Source organism: Salmo salar, chromosome 07, assembly GCF_965601325.2.
Source record: "Salmo salar chromosome 07, fSalSal1, whole genome shotgun sequence".
In the NCBI taxonomy this organism is placed as follows: Eukaryota; Metazoa; Chordata; class Actinopteri; order Salmoniformes; family Salmonidae; genus Salmo; species Salmo salar.
Window position 1 is genome coordinate 42,333,856 of NC_138297.1, and position 21,831 is coordinate 42,355,686.

At 43.1% G+C, this 21,831-nt stretch overlaps 2 protein-coding genes across 2 annotated transcripts; one reads left to right on the forward strand and one right to left on the reverse strand.

Moving 5' to 3' along the window:
- Nucleotides 1–5,774: 5,774 nt before the first annotated feature.
- On the forward strand, nucleotides 5,775–14,187 carry LOC106609240 (aldo-keto reductase family 1 member B1). The gene is made up of 10 exons (XM_014207794.3): nucleotides 5,775–6,003; nucleotides 9,679–9,846; nucleotides 10,073–10,189; nucleotides 10,481–10,558; nucleotides 10,810–10,932; nucleotides 11,831–11,937; nucleotides 12,215–12,296; nucleotides 12,416–12,499; nucleotides 12,609–12,691; nucleotides 13,185–14,187. The coding sequence occupies exons 1-10, from the start codon at nucleotides 5,938–5,940 to the stop codon at nucleotides 13,225–13,227; spliced, it is 951 nt and encodes a 316-aa protein (XP_014063269.1). The 5' UTR covers nucleotides 5,775–5,937; the 3' UTR covers nucleotides 13,228–14,187.
- A 58-nt stretch (nucleotides 14,188–14,245) lies between these two features.
- On the reverse strand, nucleotides 14,246–21,569 carry LOC106609239 (aldo-keto reductase family 1 member B1). Its single transcript, XM_014207793.3, has 10 exons — nucleotides 21,320–21,569; nucleotides 20,711–20,878; nucleotides 20,257–20,373; nucleotides 20,074–20,151; nucleotides 19,831–19,953; nucleotides 19,607–19,713; nucleotides 19,236–19,317; nucleotides 18,453–18,536; nucleotides 14,826–14,908; nucleotides 14,246–14,737 (listed from the first exon to the last, which is right to left on the reverse strand). The coding sequence occupies exons 1-10, from the start codon at nucleotides 21,389–21,391 to the stop codon at nucleotides 14,695–14,697; spliced, it is 957 nt and encodes a 318-aa protein (XP_014063268.2). The 5' UTR covers nucleotides 21,392–21,569; the 3' UTR covers nucleotides 14,246–14,694.
- Nucleotides 21,570–21,831: the final 262 nt, after the last annotated feature.

Here is a 21,831-nt window from a genome sequence, read left to right on the forward strand (position 1 = left end):
CATCTAATACAGAATGAACTCATTGATTTGTTGAGCATCAAGGTCATTTCAATTATGGTGAGTGACATCAAGCTGGCAAAAATTATTCTTTATCATTCTATACTTTCTATACTTTGGCATCTTACACAAACTGTACACCTTGTTCTCAGCCTCCACACAGCGATGGGTCATCCTGAAAAAACATGCGGACATCACTTTGAAGATGTGGACTGAGACAAGGTGGGAGAGTAAAGTTACGAGTGTCGAGCCACTGAGGTATCAGGCAGCAACGGTGAGAGAGGCACTGATTGAGGTGAGGGATCAAACCAAAGACCCTGTGATAAAGATTGAGGCCCAGTCCTTGTCAGAGGTGGTGGGATCATACCGCTTCAGCATCTGTACAGTGGTGTATTGTGACATCTTGAGCCAGATCCAACATGTAAGCAAGCTGATCCAGTCTCCCAGTATGCATGTGGATGTTGCAGTCAGTCTTCTCAGAAAGACAGAGAGAGGTCTCAGCAACTGCAGGGCAACAGACTTTATGACCGCACAAATGTCAGCCAAGGATATTTGCGAGGGTATGAATGTAAAGGCCGTTCTACAACAAAAAATTCTGAGGTCCACAAAGCAGGCACTTTTCATACAAAACATTTTATGAGCCTTTGAGTGATGCCCTGAAGAAGCTGGAGGTGACATTTTTCAATGTCTTTGTTGATTCTGCAACCTCAGCCCTTCAGGAAGTGTGGGAGAGAAGTTTGGAGTGCTGTCAACCTTCCAAAGTCTCTCAAATGAAGACCTGACAGAACAATGTGAGGCCCTTAGTATGACACTGCACTATAAAGAACACTCAGACTGTCACGCTCGTAGAAAAGGTCGGACCAAGGCGCAGCGTGATTGGAGTTCCACATCTTTATTTTAGTGAAACTTAAACAAACCAAGAAACAAACAACGACCGTGAAGTGCCGTAGTGCTACATGCACTCACTCAAAACATTATCCCACAAAGCAGGTGGGAACAATGACACCTTAAGTATGATCCCCAATTAGAGACAACGAACATCAGCTGCCTCTAATTGGGAACCATACCAAGAGCACCAACATAGAAATGAAAAGTCTAGAACACCCCCTAGTCACGCCCTGACCTACAACACCATAGAGAACCAAGGGCTCTCTATGGTCAGGGCGTGACAGTACCCCCCCCAAAGGTGCGGACTCCGGCCGCAAAACCTGAAACCCAATGGGGAGTGTAGGGGGGGTGACTAGTGTCGGTGGCGGCTCCGGTGAGGGTCGCCGCCCCCGCCCAGACGCCAGATCCAGCCATGGCGCTGGGCTGAACACCATGCCTGGACTGGGCATCGGCGCAGAGGAAGGCTCCGGCATTGGAGCGGTACTGGATGCCATGCCTGGACTGGGCACCGGTGCAGAGGAGGGCTCCGGCCATGGAGCTGGGTTGGCCGCCGTGCCTGGACTGGGCACCGGTGCAGAGGAAGGCTCCAGCCTTGAAGCGGGACTGGACGCTGTGCCTGGACTGGGCACCGGCACAGAGAAAGGCTCCGGCCTTGGAGCGGGACTGGACGCCGTGCCTGGACTCTCCGGACTGTTGACCGTCACTGGAAGCTTCGGGCCGTTGACCGTCACTGGAGGCTCCGGACCGTTGACCGTTGCTGGAGGCTCTGGACCGTTGACCGTCGCTGGAGGCTCTGGACCGTTGACCGTCGCTGGAGGCTCTGGACCGTTGACCGTCGCTGGAGGCTCTGGACCGTTGACCGTCGCTGGAAGCTCCGGACCGTGAACCGTCGCTGGAAGTTCCGGACAGTGAACCGTCGCTGGAAGCTCTGGACTGTGAACCATCGCTGGAAGCTCTGGACTGTGAACCGTCGCTGGAGGTTCCGGGCTGGAGAGGCGCACTGGAGGCCTAGTGCGTGGAGCCGGCATAGGACGTACCGGGCTGGGGAGGCGCACTGGAGGCCTGGTGCGTGGAGCCTGCACAGGTGGCACCGGACTGGTGACACGCATTTCAGGGCGAGTGCGGGGAGCAGGCACAGGACGTACCGAACTGGGGAGGCACACTGGAGGCCTGATGTGTGGAGCCGGCACAGGTTGCACCAGACTGGTGACTCGCTCTTCAGGGCGAGTGCGGAGAGCCGGCACAGGACGTACCGGATTGGGGAGGTGCACTGGAGGCCTGATGCGTGGAGCCGGCACAGGTGGCACCGGACTGGTGACACGCACTTCAGGGCGAGTGCGTGGAGCAGGCACAGGACGTACCAGACTGGGGAGGCGCACTGGAGGCCTGGTGCGTGGAGCTGGCACAGGTGGTACCGGACTGGTGACATGCACTTCAGGGTGAGTGCGGGGAGCTGGCACAGGACGTACCGGACTGGGGAGGCGCACTGGAGGCCTGGTGTGTGGATCCGGCACAGGTGTCACCGAACTGGTGACACGCACTTCCGGGAGGATGCGGGGAGCTGGCCCATGACGCACCAGACTGCTGACAGGATCTTCAGGTCAAATGTTGTGCAGAACACACCTGACCAACATCTCTCTCATCTCTCTCCCAACTTCTCCATTGCCTCCCTGACGGTCTCTGGCTCTTCAGGACTAGTGTGGGGATCTGGCACAGGACGTACCGGACTGGGGAGGCGCACTGGAGGCCTGGTGCGTGGAGCCGGAACAGGTTTCACCGGACTGATGACACGCTCCTCCAAACGCCTGCGTTGCCGCATACTCCTAGCTACCCCCTCTCTCCAGTATCCTTCCTCACACTGTTCCATCGACTCCCAGGCGGGCTCTGGCACTCCCCGCTGCTCAGTCGACCACCCCTCGTGCCCCCCCCCCCCCCCCCCAAATAAATGGGGTTTCTGTGGCCGCGGTCCCCGGCGTCATCGCTGTCCTTCCTGCGTCCTCTACGACTCCCGCCAAGGAAGGGTCTCGTGTCCTCCCATGATCTCCTCCCATGTCCAAAACTCCTTTACCTCATGAACACGCTGCTTGGTCCTTGTGTGGTGGGATATTCTGTCACGTTTGTTGGGATAGACGGACTAAGGCGCAGCATGATTGGAGTTCCACATCTTTATTTTAGTGAAACTTAAACAAACCAAGAAACAAACAATGACCGTGAAGTACTGTAGTGCTACATGCACTCACTCAAAACAATATCCCACAAAGCAGGTGGGAACAATGACACCTTAAGTATGATCCCCAATTAGAGACAACGAACATCAGCTGCCTCTAATTGGGAACCATACCAAGAGCACCAACATAGAAATGAAAAGACTAGAATCCCCCTAGTCACGCCCTGACCTACAACACCATAGAGAACCAAGGGCTCTCTATGGTCAGGGCGTGACACAGACTGGATGGCAGAGTGCTTGCACAGGAACTGAAGAACTTGCCTGACTTGCCATCGAAGACTTGCCATCGAAGACCTGCTTGAGCTGCTGATATTTATACACGAAAGGGAGCTCTCAGAAATGTATCCAAATTTGTGGACTGCTCTCAGAATTTGTCTTACTCTTCCAGTGACCGTAGCTGAAGCAGAGAAGAGCTTTTTAAAGCTGAAGCTCATCAAATCCTACCTGAGGTCCACCATGTCACAGGAACACCTAAGTGGCCTTGCTGTCATCAGTATTAACCATGCAATTGCTGGGCAAATTTCGTATGATGATGTAATTGATGGATGGCAGTTGTGCAATTTAGTTTGTGTTTCTCGTGCAATAGTGTAATAATCAGGTTCTCTTCTTTATAAGTGTGTTATTCTATTTGTGTGATAAAGGATTTGTGCAATTTAGTTTTATTTGTGTGTTTTTTGTTAGCAATAGAGTAATAGTGTAATAATTCAATTCTCTTTTTTATTTGTATTTATATACTACAATTTGTTTCTATTTATCTTTGTTACTTCTTTTTGATATTTGAGTCTTATTTTTGTATATATTTTTATATTTATATAGTTTTAAATGTTATGATTATTTATTTGTGTTGTTACAAATGTATGAATAAAAATTAAAATTAGTGCAGAATGGTGCTTTATTTTTTTATTTTTGGGGGGGGGGTCGGGGCTGAAGGGGGGGTTCGCCCAGGGAGCCATACAAGCTAGAACCACTGCTTGCCATCTGCCCAGTACACTTGAAACCGGGATTCATCTGTGAAGAGCACACTTCTTAAGCGTGCCAGTGGCCATCGAAGGTCAGCATTTTCTCACTGAAGTCGGTTTCAATGCCCAACTGCAGTGAGGTCAAGGCTCTGGTGAGGACGACGAGCATGCAGATGAGCTTCCCTGAAATGGGTTCTGACAGTTTGTGCAGAAATTCTTTGGTTGTGAAAACTCAGTTTCATCAGCTATCCGGGTGGCTGGTCTCAGACGATCCTGCAGGTGAAGAAGCCAGATGTGGAGATCCTGGGCTGGTGTGGTTAGGCATGGTCTGTGGTTGTTAGGCCGGTTGGACGAACTGCCAAATTCTCTAAAATGACGTTGGAGTCGGCTTAAGTTAGAGAAATTAACATTCAATTTTCTGGCAATAGCTCTGGTGGGCATTCCTGCAGTCAGAATTTCACTTGCACGCTCCCTCAAAACTTGAGAAATCTGTGGCATTGGGTTGTGTAACAAAACTTCACATTTTAGAGTTGTATTTGATTTTCTCAAGCACAAGATACACCTGTGTAATGATCATGCTGTTTAATCAACTTCTTGAGATGCCACACCTGTCAGGTGGATGGATTATCTTGACAAAAGAGAAATCCTCATTAACAGGGACGTAAACTAATTTGTGCAAACATTTGAGAGAAGTAAGGTTTTTGAGCATATGGAACATTTCTGGGATTTTTTATTTCAGCACATGATACCAACACTTTACATGTTGCGTTTATATTTGTGTTCAGTGTACTAATGACTAGTCTATATTATACCTCCTAATTGCATACTTTAGGCTTTATCTTAGTCTTTTTCTTCTTTTTGAAATAATAATATTGATGGCAATGCAATGTTCTTTTTTTCTTGAACACATCTCTTCCTCACATTTCATACAAGTATAGAAGTCTTAGTATAAATAGCATATTAGAATGTAACCTTTTGACTTCGTGCATGTATCACTAAATGCATAATTTCAGTTTTTCCTTTGAGTTCAGTATTCCATTGTGTAGGAGCCATAATATGCCATTTAAAGGTGCAATCTGTAGTTCAAACAATAACAAAGCGGCTACACCGTCCCTGAATTGGTAAATAGCTTAGGTATTGGGGCTAGAGAAATGTTAATGCTCCCAAATTCATGGACAGAGCTATGGATGCAAGGACAGACCATCTATAAGATCAAAGTGTTTTTAGGCAATACAGTGTTACCAAACAAAGGAGAAAAACAAGCTTATATTTTGGGTTCTGGTGCGGTAAGACAATTTAACTAAGCTCAGACGTTTATAAGTTATATTATTCAAGAATCAATGTGTATATGAATTTCAAAGCGTTTGATTGCCAGCTTAACGGTGTGGTAATGTCTCCCTCTAGTGCTTGTTATCCATAATGCTTGAGGTGAAGCAAACGTTTTTGATGCTGTGTCAGAAACAAGTTGATAAGATGCACATGTAGAATTCAAGGTCAAGGTGTCGGGGGGAAGCAATGATTATTCAATTTGTGACAATACTATTAATAAACTATTTTGGTTCAGGATTCTGTTTTTATGAAAAGTCATTCATATTCTGTAAATATTTAAAATCCATCTGCAGGTTTATGTCAAAGTTGCCTGTAAGACGCGACTCATTAATAAAGAGAATGAGGGTGGCACTGGGTGGCGCTGTTGTCCAAGATGTTTAGCCAAATAGAATTCCAGACAAAAGCAATCTATCAACAATATGGGTTGGCTGCTATACCATTCGTGATTTGCACTTTGCGTTGCACTTGAGGTTGGACAAGAACTGTCTGCAATTGCAACAAAGTATCTAAAACGTATATTTTGCAACAAAGAGGACAATGGCAACATCCGTGAAATTGAACACCGGTGCAGACATGCCCATTCTCGGTCTCGGGACGTGGAAGGTTCGTTCTAAATTTAGCAAGTCATCCTTTTTACTTTTAGTTTGCCAAGAAAGTTAGCTATGCTACTAGCTAGCTAGCGCCAACTTTTTGAGTTCTTGGTCTTTGAGCTAGTTAGCTACTTTGGACGTTACAGAATGGCGTGCATTTATGACAAATGAATACGTAGCTTTCTCTCTTCCGTTATTAATGTAATTATAATATATTGTCAATTACTTTTCTCTCTAACACGTTCTTGACAATAACATAACTGGGAGCCAGCTGTAATTCCATAAAATGAACAATGCCATTTGTTCGATTTATATTGTCAAGATATTGTGTGAACTCTTACGTTTTTAGGAGTAGGCAATTGGCCCCATAGTTTCTGTCACAAAGCTTTTCGTAGCTGTGGTCATGTGATTTGTGGTTGAAAGGCTGCACCCATTTCCTCAGATGCATCTATAAAAGTCACAAATGCCTTTTTGTTTAATATTTTGTGATCAAGTCTGTATACATTTGAATCCACAAGGTAGGGACCATACATTTGCAGGTTAGAGTGTTTTATTTTGAGACAGGCTGAATAAGCTAAGTAGCTAATAGGCAGAGGGTAGCATAATGTGTCTGATTCTCTGTAGTAATGGCATGGGAATTATAATGAATTTTATTTTGTAAAGTGATTTCTTGCATCAACCAACACAACAATGTTAAGTCACCTAAACAGGTTTTATTGTCAAGCCCTGCATGTTTTTTTTCAAAGTCATGGAATGTAGACCTACATTGAACACCACACATTGGCTGCTACTGTAGGCTGAATGATGAACAGCTATTTCCATGTCAAAATGTTATCTGATTCATTCTCTCCATTGTTTTTTATGGTAGGCCACTCTGGTAGGCCTACATTATGATCAAATAGCCTACTTGGCCACTGTTAAAATAGTAAATAAAAGCAGTTACAGCCTCCGTGTTCACAGTAAACACGCACCGGAAGTTGCACAGAAATTTCACAGGGTTCAAGTTTGCGCTCAGCAGATCTGAAATTTGCTCAGTGCTGAAAAATATTAGAGGGAACATTTCTGTGCAGTGATCCAGATTGCGGACTTATCGGCACTTGTTTTTAAATCCTGGATTTTTAACTCCTTGATATTATTGTTGGATCTGATTTTAATACCTAACATTTCGACGGCCATAACAAATAGATATGGAGACAATGGACAACCTTGTTTAACTCCTCTTGACAGTTCAAAACTTTCTGAAAAGTAACCATTATTTACAATTTTACACTTGGGCTTACTATACATAACTTTTATCCATTTGTATAAGAGATTCTCAAAAATGTAAATAGTCCAGGCATTTATATATAACTTCTAGTCGTACTTTATCAAAGGCCTTTTCGAAATCTGCTATGAAAAAAAAATCTACTACCAGTGTTCAATTGTTTCAAGTAATTGGCATATTATCTTCAATGTATCATCCATGTAAAAAACCTGCCTGATCAAATGAATAATATCCTTTTTCATTCTATACGCTATGCATTTTGGTAGGATTTTTGCATCACAAAATTGAGTTGTGCCATCAACCCTGGAGGTTTTCCAGACTGAAGGCAATTAATTTATCAAGAAGTTCCTCCTCTTTAATTTGGGCTTCACACAAGTCTTTCTGTACAGTTGTTAATTTTACATTATTATTATCAAAAAAGTCACTACAGTTAACATCATTCAGTGGAGATGGAGGAGACTGAAAATGCAAAAAAACATGCTTAAAATATTTTGCTTCCTCTTTTAAAATATCATTCGGTGAATCATGGAGGACTCCTTCATTTGTAATGAGTTTCTGTAAATTATTTTTGATAGTATATCTATGCTGAAAATTCTAAAATAATTGTGTGCATTTTTCACAATTTTCCATCCAGTTTTCTTAATGTTTTGTACACTCAGTGTATTACAAAAATAAAGAACACCTGCTCTTTCCATTACAGACTGACCAGGTGAAAGCTATCATCCCTTATTGATGTCACCGGTTAAAGAAGGATTTTTAAGCCTTGAGACAATTGAGACATGGATTGTGTATGTGTGCCATTCAGAGGGTGAATGGGCAAGACAAAGGATTTAAGTGCCTTTTGAATAGGGTATGGTAGTAGGTTCCAGGCACACTGGCTTGTGTCAAGAACTGCAATGCTGCTGGCTTTTTCACACTCAACAGTTTCCCATGCGTATCAAGAATGGTTCACCACACAAAGAACATTCAGACAACTGTGGGAAGCATTGTAGTCAACATGGGCCAGCATCCCAGTTGAACGCTTTAATAACGTTGTAGAGTCCATCCCGACAAATTGAGGCTGTTCTGAGGTGCAACTCAATATTAGGAAGGTGTTCTTAAAGTTTAGTATACTCAGTTTATGTTACACTTGATCGTTCTTGAGTAAGTTTCTCCAGTTATTTTTGTTTTTCTTCTAACTTATTCTGTGCCTCTGGTACAGTAATTTGTTAGTAATATTTTTAGTTTTTTACCCCCTTATCTCCCCAATTTCGATCTTCTCTCATCACTGCAACTCCCCAACAAGCTCAGGAGACGATTAGCCAAGTAAAGCCCCCCCCCCCCCCATCACATTCTGTCTCCGATCAACACTTTTTAAACTTTTGGTGCCAGCGAGAAGGACACAAGAAAGTAGTCAAAACGACTAGATTGATTAAGACTCCTCCGTGTATATTTCAGTAGGTCAGGGTTTTTAAGCCTCCGTATATCGACTAGTTCTAATGTGTCCATGATAGTCGCGGTCGCCTTAAGTGCACGAGGGTGTGATTTCCTTTACGGTCCATTGAAGTTACTTAACACAGTTTTATCTCCCACCATAAAGGATCTTTTGTTGCTTGTGAGATCGATAGATTGTTCTAAATATTTTTTAAGAAGTGTGGATCATCATTATTTGGACCGTATAGATTAATGAGCCAGATCTGTTTATTGTCCAATAGCATATTTAAAAGGATCCACCTTACCTTGCGGATCTGTTTGGACAGTTTGCACATTCGGATCGAAATTATTGTTGGTTAATATCATCACCCCTTTTGAGTTTCTTTGCCCATGACAGAAGTATTTCTTCCTCCCTGTCCCTTTTCCACACAACCTCCATCTGTAGTTGTAGAATGAGTTTCCTGTAAACAATATATATTATATTCATTCTCTTTTAGCCAGGTAAAGACTGATAATGCTTTTATAAAATCTGCTAAGCCATTACAATTACAGCTAACTACACTTATTTCACCATTTACCATAATGATATACACATTTCAATTATACTTACCATAATATATGCCTGTAAACTTTACTACCAAAAAGTACCATGATGATCAAGCTGCTTGACACCCTGAATTTATCTATACTTACTAATACTACCAGAATCAATGCCTGACATCTGTCCATGTAGCTGTACCAAACTATATGCACTGCTGAACGTACTGTAGCTGCAACTGACTAAGTAGATCTCCAATTATCTTTCCAATATCCCTCCTGGGAAGGCCTCCCCCATCGGAGAAGGGGATATTGTCCCTGATGATGTCATACCACCTCCGTACCCGTAACGCACCTTTAGCGTCCTAAGCACACCTGCAACCGCCGATTGGCTACTCAAGATCTCGCTAATGTTGTAGTTGAAACATTTGAAAGAATTAATAATTCTGTTTCCTGCTCCCTCCTCTGTACCAGTCCCCTCCAGGTAAAGTAACTGATGCGGTGAAAGCGGCCATAGCTGCAGGTTACAAGCACATCGATGGGGCCTTCATCTACCAGAACGAGACAGAGGTGGGAGAGGGCATTCATGCCATGGTCAAGGAGGGGGTGGTGAAGAGAGAGCAGCTCTTTGTGGTCAGCAAGGTGAGATACAATGTCACTGCAGGACAGTTATCTCTGGTCTCGAGTTTGTAACACTGACATTGCAGTGAGAAGTTGAATCCCTCTTTAATATGCTACTTAAAATAACGAACTTGATATCAAGGCTATATGATTGAAATGATCAAATCTTGGCGAGTGAATCTGTGGTTTAGATTGAATTGAGGAAATTGGTTGGAAGTTACGCAACTCAAGCGTGCTCTCTTTTCAGCTGTGGTGCACATTCCATGGGAAGTCTATGGTGAAAGAAGGCTGTCAGAAGACTCTCAGTGATCTCAAACTCGACTACCTGGATCTTTACCTGATACACTGGCCCATGGGTTTTCAGGTGAGACTAATACCATTTTAACACTATCTCACTTGTAGCTTTTTTTGCTCAAGGAGGTTCTATCATTGGTTTATGGCGGGGTCATTCAAATCCAAGCCTGGAGGTATGGAGTGCTGCTGTTCTACCTGATAATGTCCCAGGTCTAAATCAGTCCCTGATAAGAGAGGAAGAATGAGAATCAACAGTAGAACAGGCTTCAAGGTCCAGATTTGAATACCCCTGGTTTATGGTGTTGTAAGAGGAGTGTCTTGTGACTTTTATAATTGTTTTACTACTATCGTTGTTGCGCAGCCTGGTGAAGCCCTCTTCCCTACGGACAGCAATGGAAATAATATCGATGATGGGTCCAAATTCCTGGAGACATGGGAGGTGAGCCAGTGTGACAGGACGCGTCCTCTAAGACACTGTACAGTTCTCTTCAATTGAACATCACTTAAAATGGGTTATATTCATTAGACACCAAACGGACTGAAACAGGGACTACCTGGTCCAATAAGAAATGCACATTTTTGTTTTCTGTTGTGTGCCCTAATGAATACAACCGTGAGTTATTGCAATCTATCACAAATTGGGGATGTCATATTGACCTGTGTCTGATCTGATGTTGTCCTGTATACTAGGGTATGGAGGAGCTGGTGGATGCTGGTCTGGTCAAGGCTATCGGTGTCTCCAACTTTAACAAAGACCAGATTGAATCCATCCTAAACAAGCCAGGCCTCAAGTATAAACCTGCCAACAACCAGGTACTGACGTTCGTTACTGAATGAGTGTTTAGTGATAGTCACTCAAAAAGCTCACAAGCCTGGGATCAACACTATACATTGCGAAGCACACAATTCTGATCCTATATTCTTAATTGTATCTTGTATCCCTCAACCTTCTTCAAAATGAGACTTTTCAGGACACTGAGCACCCAACGCTTGTTTTAAACCCTCCCTCCAAAGGGCAGAGGCCTCATTGTCAATATCCCTGCCCCATTGTCTTATTCACAGTGACAGCTCGGTCAGATTAAGGCCAGTTTAGTGCCTTATAGTCAGCCTCTTTCCCTGAGGCAAGGCAGCAATGCTTTGGTGACCTTATATTCCTGCTGTTTTCCAGGCACATCTATCCCAATAGACATCTTGATTAACGGGTACATATCAATCTGATTATTTGAGTGGACAGACCCTCTTGTGCTTTCTATTGCCACCATACTGAACAACTTCCCAGGCTTCCGGAATAAACAGCAAAACCTTATGGGGCTTATTTTGACAGTATGGGTCTTAATTAAAATAAATGTTATTTATTTGTAATCCACCATATAACATTTACATTTTAGTCATTTAGCAGACGCTCTTATCCAGAGCGACTAATAGTAGTGAATACATACATTTCATTTTCATTTCATGCATTTCTTAATTTATTTTTTATTTTATTTTTTTGTACTGGCCCCCCGTGGAAATCGAACCCACAACCCTGGCGTTGCACACACCATGCTGGCGTTGCAAACACCATGCTCTACCAACTGAGCCACAGGGAATTTAATTCTGTATGTTTATCAATGTAAAATATCACTCCACTAATTCTCTAATGCTACAATACATCGCATGTATAAGAACTGTATGTGAAGTGAATAACCTCACAAATGATTTATGCCGCCAGGTTGAATGCCACCCTTACCTGAACCAGGAGAAGTTGATCAACTACTGTCACTCTAAGGGCATCTCTGTGACAGCCTACAGCCCCCTGGGTTCCCCAGACAGACCATGGTGAGTGTATATACTGCAACTAATAATACCTAAGAGATATACTCTTGAGTATACAAAACATTAACAACCCCTGCTCTTTCCATGACATAGACTGACCAGGTGAAAGCTATGATCCCTTATCGATGTCACTTGTTAAATCCAATATTGCGACTCAATATCAGGAATGTGTTCCTAATGTTTGGTATACTCAGTGTAGTACCTAGTACGTGATTTATGATCATACAAAGCCATTTACAGTTGTCCCTGTGAAAAGATTGTAACACTGTGTCAATAACAGGGCCAAACCAGAGGACCCTTCTCTGCTGGATGATCCCAACATCAAGGCCATCGCTGAGAAGCACAAGAAGACCTCTGCACAGGTAGTGTACTCTAACACCCTTTTCACACTATCGAGCCAACCCGAACCACACGGATATTTTCTTTAACCTGGGATCACATTTACATGTCCGCTTTCCTCTCTCCGTCATCCTCACTTCAGGTCCTGATCCGCTTCCATATTCAACGGAACACGATTGTGATTCCCAAGTCTATCACCCCCACACGTATTCAGGAGAATTTCAAGGTATTCTCTCCCATAAATCCTCAATTTATTTGAAGAGGTGTGTCATCTGATTTTGTTTTAGTTCACACGTGTAGCTTTGGGGTAATTTTTGTCTTTTTGAAACGCGCAGGTTTTTGACTTTGTGTTGAGCGACGAGGAAATGAAGACCATTCTGGGCTTCAACAGGAACTGGAGAGTCTGCCCAATGACAGGGTGAGACTCTACTTGGTTTAGTTTCACTCATGTACTGTATTTTTACAGTATACACACTCTGCAGAGGCTCAAACTGTTTAAATAAGTATTATGAAGTCTCCCTGAATTTCAGTCAAATCATCATTTTAATGTGATGATGACAGCTATGTTTATTACGGTGTTACTTTTCTTTGAATGTAAATATACTTGGTGTACTCCCTGACGAAGGCTATGCAGCCGAAACGCGTCTGTGTTTTTAAACTTTGTTTCCATTGAGCATGCCATACAAATAAGGCATTTTAATTCATTATATGTAGAGTGCCTTGGTCCTCCTTTCTTTTTGATGACCAATTTACCCCTTTTACCAAAGAGCACCTTCTGTCTACCAAAATCGACTATTTTGTACCTTAGCAGTGCTTCCCTTCCTCCTTTTTCTACATACTTAGTGTTTATTTGATTTGTGATCAACTGTACTGTCTCTCTGAATCGTGCTTTGTTTTTCTTTGTCACCCAGGAGCATGAAGCACAAGGACTACCCCTTCAATGCTGAATTTTAGGGAAACAGGGATTCAGTTTCATCTGGTGCTGTGGCTTGCTTGAGATGTCTGGCCTCTCTGGTCTCGTTTCATTCTTATTTCTCCCTTTAAGACAGTGTGCATAAATGACCATCCTTGAGCTAGTTTCTAGCGATTTAAAGACTGTGATTTAGTATCTGTGTGTTGCAGTATTGTATTTCTCATGACATATACACTCTGGCCTATATTGTTGCCTTCTAGTCTAATACACAATAGTAATTATTTTTCAACAATCATGGAAACATAATTTGACATAGGATCTATATTAGTGAAGTATAAAAAAAATAACAAATCTTGAGAGTTGGGTTACTGGTTTGGTAGGAAATCTGGAGCCTTGGATCTGCTAACGCACAATAGGGTTTGTGGCTTGTCACATGACCCAGTTTGTTTGTGTCTCTTTCGATTTGAGTCTAATGGTCTCTCAGACATTTTCATCAATGAGCCTCCACATTTAAAGGCCATATAATAACCATATGACTTTAAAGAATGTATGTTAAGCATAAGAATTCATAGTTCAACCATATGAGCTGGGTATGTCATACCTGGTCTTACTGAAGTCAGTTACATAAATATCACAGTGGTACATGGACATTGTATGTGATGTACAGTATTACATATCAACTGAGATATTTCATTTAAATACATCGGTTTTGATTTTTAAAAATGGTCAAAGGGTGAAACATTGGCATATAGAAATATAGACATAGCTTATCATAATAGTACATTGATCTATGTCATTAAGATATTTTGTTGAACACCCCTTCCCTCAAATGCCTAGTCATAGGAGCCCTTTGGCCTAGAATGAATCATCCACACTCCTGCCTTACAGGATGATAATGCACTAGTCACAGACTTTGATTCGTATGATACTGTTGTGAAATTCCCAGTTCCCTTTTGTGAACAGTTTAAAAAACCAAATTATAATAGCTTTCTCTGCTTCAATATTGTGTACTGTGTTCTTGTATAATATTATACATGCAAATAAGGACATATTAATATATCAAGGTAGTCAGGTAGCAGTTTATATTTCAGTATTAGAATCAAAATATGTAGAAAATACATAACATCAAGAAATGATGGAATGAGTCACATTTTACTGTGTAAGTTGTCAATGTTAACGTATTGGTTGAGATATCTCTAAAGAGCACTGTAAGGAATTATGAACATAATTTCATATTACAACGAGGAGCACAGAGACTCTGTGCTTTCAAAGGCACTTTCCAACATGTAAGTAAACGTACAACTATGCAACATGTATAAACATGTTTAAACTCTGAACAAGTAAAGGCAACAATATTTGGCACTTATTACATTACACTGATATTCTGTTCGCATCATGAACTTCTCTGTATCTCATGAACAAGGTCACAGTAGTGGTGGAATCTATATACAACTACTGGACTTCTCGCTGTATGTCCCCAGTGTAGGAATATGGGTGTCCACTCGGTTTCAGTATTCTGCATGCAGAGGGAAGTCTTTGTGCTTGTTGCCCCTGCAGTGAGGAGGAGGGTACGTCAGGGAAGAACAGGTAAAGAGGAAAATGGGGTTGAAGTCAGCATCTAGACACTCTGTGAACTCACCATTCCATAGCAAATCCTCTCCAGTTCCTGTTGAAACTCGCGATGTCTTTCACGTCATCGTCACTCAGCTCGAAGTCAAACACCTGTTTTGAAGGCGACAAAATAACAATGTAGAAATGTGAAGGAACAAGTGGCTTGAAACCAAAAGATTATGGGTTCAAATCACACATTCTCTTTTTGTGTACCATTCTGCCACTGTCAAATATATGAAGAGGTAAAAGTGTGAAGGTCTCAGTGGCTTCCAGGTTAAATCCTGCCTTGCGTTTAGGTTCAAAACTCATCTCTTGTCCGTTTGTGTACAACTCTATATCATATACACAGTGTACAGTGAGGGAAAAAAGTATTTGACCCCCTCTCAATCAGAAAGATTTCTGGCTCCCAGGTGTCTTTTATACAGGTAACGAGCTGAGATTAGGAGCACACTCTTATTAAAGGGAGTGCTCCTAATCTCAGCTTGTTACCTGTATAAAAGACACCTGTCCACAGAATAAATCAATCAATCAGATTCCAAACTCTCCACCATGGCCAAGACCAAAGAGCTCTCCAAGGATGTCAGGGACAAGATTGTAGACCTACACAAGGCTGGAATGGGCTACAAGACCATCGTCAAGCAGCTTGGTGAGAAGGTGACAACAGTTGGTGCGATTATTCGCAAATTACAGTTCTTTTGTGTTTCTTCCAATCTCCCTCGGCCTGGGGCTCCATGCAAGATCTCACCTCGTGGAGTTGCAATGATCATGAGAACGGTGAGGAATCAGCCCAGAACTACACGGGAGGATCTTGTCAATGATCTCAAGGCAGCTGGGACCATAGTCACCAAGAAAACAATTGGTAACATACTACGCCGTGAAGGACTGAAATCCTGCAGCGCCCGCAAGGTCCCCCAGCTCAAGAAAGCACATATACATGCCCGTCTGAAGTTTGCCAATGAACATCTGAATGATTCAGAGGACAACTGGGTGAAAGTGTTGTGGTCAGATGAGACCAAAATGGAGCTCTTTGGCATCAACTCAACTCGCCATGTTTGGAGGAGGAGGAATGCTGCCTATGACCCCAAGAACACCATCCCCACCGTCAAACATGGAGGTGGAAACATTATGCTTTGGGGGTGTTTTTCTGCTAAGGGGACAGGACAACTTCACCGCATCAAAGGGACGATGGACGGGGCCATGTACCGTCAAATCTTGGGTGAGAACCTCCTTCCCTCAGCCAGGGCATTGAAAATGGGTTGTGGATGGGTATTCCAGCATGACAATGACCCAAAACACACGGCCAAGGCAACAAAGGAGTGGCTCAAGAAGAAGCAAATTAAGGTCCTGGAGTGGCCTAGCCAGTCTCCAGACCTTAATACCATAGAAAATCTGTGGAGGGAGCTGAAGGTTCGTGTTGCCAAACGTCAGCCTCGAAACCTTAATGACTTGGAGAAGATCTGCAAAGAGGAGTGGGACAAAATCCCTCCTGAGATGTGTGCAAACCTGGTGGCCAACTACAAGAAACGTCTGACCTCTGTGATTGCCAACAAGGGTTTTGCCACCAAGTACTAAGTCATGTTTTGCAGAGGGGTCAAATACTTATTTCCCTCATTAAAATGCAAATCATTTTATAACATTTTTGATGTGTTTTTCTAGATTTTTTTGTTGTTATTCTGTCTCTCACTGTTCAAAGAAACCTACCACTAAAATGATAGACTGATCATTTCTTTGTCAGTGGGCAAACGTACAAAATCAGCAGGGGATCAAATACTTATTACAAAACATTAGGAATACCTGCTCTTTCCATGAGACTGACCAGGTGAAAGCTATGATCCCTTACTGATGTCACTTTGTCTTGCCCATTCAGAGGGTGAATGGGAAAGACAATATTTAAGTGCCTTTGAACGGGGTATGGTAGTAGGTGCCAGGTGCACCGGTTTTAATATGTCAAGAACTGCAATGCTGCTTGGTTTTTCACGCTCAACAGTTTCCTGGGTGTATCAAAAATTGTCCACTATCCATTGATCATCCTTGAGATGTTTCTACAACTTGATTGGAGTCCACCTGTGGAAAATTCAATTGCTTGGACATGATTTGGAAAGACGCACACCTGTCTATATAAGGTCCTACAGTTGACCGTGCATGTCAGAGCAAAAACAAAGCCATGAGGTCGAAGGAATTGTCCGTAGAGCTCAGAGACAGGATTGTGTCGAGGCACAGAGGGTACCAAAACATTTCTGCAGCATTGAAGGTCCCCAAGAACACAGTGGCCTTCATCATTCTTAAATGGAAGAAGTTTGGAACCACCAAGACTCTTCCTAGAGCTGGCCACCCCCAGCCAAATTTAGCAATCTGGGGAGAAGGGCCTTGGTCAGGGAGGTGACCAAGAACCCGATGGTCACTCTGACAGAGCTTCAGAGTTACTCTGTGGAGATGGTTGTCCTTCTGGAAGGTTCTCCCATCTCTGCAGCACTCCACCAAGCAGGACTCAGACCATGAGAAACAAGATTCTCTGTAATGGTGAAACCAAGATTGAACTCTTTGGCCTGAATGCCAATTGTCACATCTGGAGGTGACCAAGAACCAGATGGTCACTCTGACAGAGCTTCACGTCTGGAGGAAACATGGCACCATCCCTACGATGAAGCAGTGGTGGCAGCATCATGCTGTGGGGATGTTTTCAGTGACAGGGACTGGGAGACTAGTCAGGATCGAGGGGAAAGATTAGCGGAGCAAAGTACAGAGAGATCCTTGATGAAAACCTGCTCCAGAGTGCTCAGGACCTCAGATTGGGACGAATGTTCACCTTCCAACAGGACAACAACCCTAAGAACACATCCAAGACAACTCAGGAGTGGCTTCGGGACAAGTCTCAATGTTCTTGAGTGGCCCAGCCAGAGCCCGGACTTGAACCCAATCGAACATCTCTGGAGAGACCTGAAAATAGGATCTGCAGAGAAGAATGTGCGAAACTCCCCAAATAGAGGTGTGCAAAAGCTTGTAGCGTCATACCCAAGAAGAGTCGAGGCTGTAATCGCTGCCAAAACTGCTTCAACAAAGTACAGAGTAAAGGCTCTGAATACTTATGTAAATGACATACCTCTCTTTCTTTTTTTGTTTTTATGCCAAAAAATTTACAAACCAATTTTTGCTTTGTCATTGAGGTATTGTGTAGATTGAGGAAAAAAACTATAATACATTTTAGAATAAGGCTGTAATGTAATGAGGAAAGAGTGAAGAGGTCTGAATACTTTCCGAATGGACACATTTCTTTTATATGGGCACATCTTTATTTTTTTAAGTGCCCACTTTTTCCAGGAGCTTTTCTCCATAATCGCTGCTTTTCACAGGAGGGGACCCCAGGTATATACCACCATGAGTTCTGACAGCATTCCAACTATCCCAGAGAGTCAACGCAATCCCAGAGAGTCAACGTAACCACATTCAGGAGCGGAGCCTGGGATCGAACCTACAACCCCGTACATCAGAGGTAAGATTCTTACCAGAGCCAATGACACCTAGAACACTGCTCTTCGTATATTTGACATTGAAAGCTGTAGAAAACAGACAAGATATGAACCTCTAGGTTAGGAGGCAGGGATTTAACCTCTAACCGACCCAACTCCATCTACAGTTATAGATTTTCAAAAAATACCTGAAAATTTTCCTTGATCCGGGAGGGCGTAGCCGACTTGGGAATGACGATGACATTCCTCTGGATTTGAAAGCGGATAAGGACCTATGGAGAGGATAAGAACAGGGATTGGTCACTTGACTGACCCTAGAACAATACTGCTTTTATCCAGCCAAAGAATGTAACTGTTACCATGCGACCGTTGGACCCACGCCCGATGACATGGTTTCAAAACAATGATACTTAATAATGTTAGAGAAACACCAGCCAAAACCTTGACAATTGATTGTCCCCATTCTAACCCCTAGCCGTTTTCTTTAAACGCTTCACATGGGACCCATATCCAATTTCAGGCTAATCATTGTATATAAATCTATCAGCATATATAATTGTACTGTAACATTCTTTGGAGAGTGATATCAGCTGCGTTAACCTCAACTTGAATGGACTTTTTGTTGAAAATGTAGAATTTCACGAATCAAGACCGGAGTAAGCATGGTTGAGAACACGGTTGGTTCTACCCTTTGTATTCCCTATAGCTAGGGCCCTGGGTTTGGTGCAATCATGTGACATGCCTGGATTTGAACCATTTTTTTTTTTATTTAAAGCTTTTTCATCAGTGTCTCCTTTCTATGTCAGATGGTTCAGCACCATCCTCAGACAATTGCTTTCATTTTTGGTGTAATTTAATTATTTCTGGATAAGGCTTAAAATACAGCATCAAATCTTGCTACAGTATGTCCCTAAAGGCAGAATTAGGAGAAAGTTCACTGTTTGTAGAGGTTATTGATGCTTCTCTCATACCTGTGCTGTAGTCTTATTGTGCTTATCAGCGATGGCCTTTAACTTTGGGTCCTCGAGCAGAGACGGCTCACCAGGTTTCGCCCTGTTGAAAATGTAATTTATTTTAGTCTTCCTTATGTTGACATGAAGTCAAACTCACATCATTTTTAATGGTGGGTGGGGCCTGAAGAAAAAAATCTAAGTAGGGAAAGGGTGGGGTCCGACAATGCACACACTCATTGAAACGTTGTCAATAACCAATTAAATACAATTCCTGTTTTGGATCATTTCATTGTACAGGTCAGTTGTACTTCATTCTATAACCTTCCTTTTAATCCAAAGTGACTGTATACACATTAGATCCCCCTTTTTATAAGATATTCCTGTCTCACCATGGTCTGTCTGGGGAACCCAGAGGGCTGTAGGCTGTCACTGAGATGCCTTTAGAGTGACAGTAGTTGATCAACTTCTCCTGAGTCAGATAGGGGTGGCATTCAATCTGAAGGGACAAATACAAAGATGAGGCGTTGGTAATACAGAGATGGGGGCAATAATGCCTTGCTTCAAAACTGTATTGACTTGTTTTGTCTGTCTTGATCACCACAGTCTACAGTACCTGGTTGTTGGCAGGTTTATACTTGAGGCCTGGCTTGTTTAGGATGGATTCAATCTGGTCTTTGTTAAAGTTGGAGACACCAATAGCCTTGACCAGACCAGCATCCACCAGCTCCTCCATAGCCTGTTCAATAGGTCAAGATCAAGCTCAGTAAACTGTCAAATGTCTTGTAGTATAATCTTGTTTGCTGGTGTTGGGGGATGTTTGTTTTGGAATACAGTATACCATTTTTGTTTTCCTTACCTCCCAAGTGTCCAGGAAGTTGCTTTCACCTGCGACTACTTGTCCGTCTTCACCAATAGGAAATAGATTCTCTCCAGGCTGCAACGACAAACAAACTAGTTACAGGACAATAGTCCTCTCACTCTTAACCAGGGATAGTTTGAAAGCTGATAGTCATTTTCGTGACACAGACACACACAGTACCTGAAAGCACATAGGGAAGTGTATTAGGTAGAGGTCCAGGTAGTCTAGTTTGAGGTCACTCAGAGTCTTCTGACAGGCTCCCTTCACCATAGACTTCTGCTGGAGAGTACACCACAGCTATTTGGGAGAAACCGTCATATTAGACTGCTGCGGCGCATGTTGAAATACAATTTAAATGCCAATACTAGCCTATGGACAAGTTTTTGAAGTGTCATGGTGATGTGTGAGAGTTGAGTAAGAGTGCACCCAGAACAAATGATAGTACTAGCATGACATTGGTCACCATACAGAGCATGTGATGACATGCCTTCCGCCCGTATGGAGCTGTTTGTCTGCCTGGCGTCTAGGGGGAATTCATAGCGGCTCAATGACCAAATCTACAAACATGACTTATGCGTCTTGTTTTCCCCATTTTTGACACCGTGACCAAGTGGATAATCGTCCTCGTACGCACCTTACTGACGATGAAAAGCTCCTCTCTCTTCACCACCCCCTGGCCAATCATGGTGTGAATGCCAACCCCCACCTCATCCTCGTTCTGGTAACAGTAGGCTCCGTCTATGTGTCTGTAGCCTGCAGAGATGGCTGCTTTCACTGCCTCCGCTACCTTGCCTGGTTCTGCCTGCACAGGGATTCAGAGGAATCAAATGAGGGCCTATTGCGGTAACCACACACTTGACTTGAGCCTCTGTCAGAAAGGCTACATAATACTGTAGAAATACTAATCATGACAGATTTGATTATACTGTATAATATAATCATCATTAATAGACGGCCTATATTGTTAGGTCAAAAAGTCAAGTATAGGCTAACCCCGATTCCAAGTGTGACGGTGAAACATAAGTGCAAAAATAAGATGCTTCATCTTGGCCATCATAGTTCATTAAAACTCTCAGGAGATATGGCAAATGAGAAGACTGGTATTTTAACATGAACATACCGGTAGTTGCCAAAAGAAAGAAGCAGTTAACTGCCAGTTGTTGATTCCATGAATTCAGTTCAACAATTATCAATGCCATCCATGCAAGATGACTAGAAGAAACAAAATTGCGTTTTATCTTACCCTCCATGTCCCCAAGCCCACGATAGGCATGCTGGCCCCGGTGTTGAGAGTTACCGTGGGTTTAGGTGTCATCTTTAAAGAGCTGCTGTAGTATCAATCCTAGGATTCTGGGTTGTGAGAGGATGCCTGTATTCTGAGTGGAAGGAATCAGTATTCTCAGTGCAGCACATAAAGAGCTGAAACACAGATGTGAAGAGGGTTATGGGGTTTATGTAGAGGGAGAGCGTCTGGGTTTGATTGGTTACGCCTGCCTCTACAGCTAAAACAGCGAATGGGGCCAGGAAAGGGGGAGTGAAGGAGTAGCAATGAATCAGCATATGTGTGTGTGTGTGTGTGTGTGTGTGTGTGTGTGTGTGTGTGTGTGTGTGTGTGTGTGTGTGTGTGTGTGTGTGTGTGTGTGTGTGTGTGTGTGTGTGTGTGTGTGTGTGTGCGCGCGCAGAGGGTTTGCTTGTCATAATGACAAAGAACACATTGCTTGTTTAAATAATTCAGGATGTGATGCAGCATACATT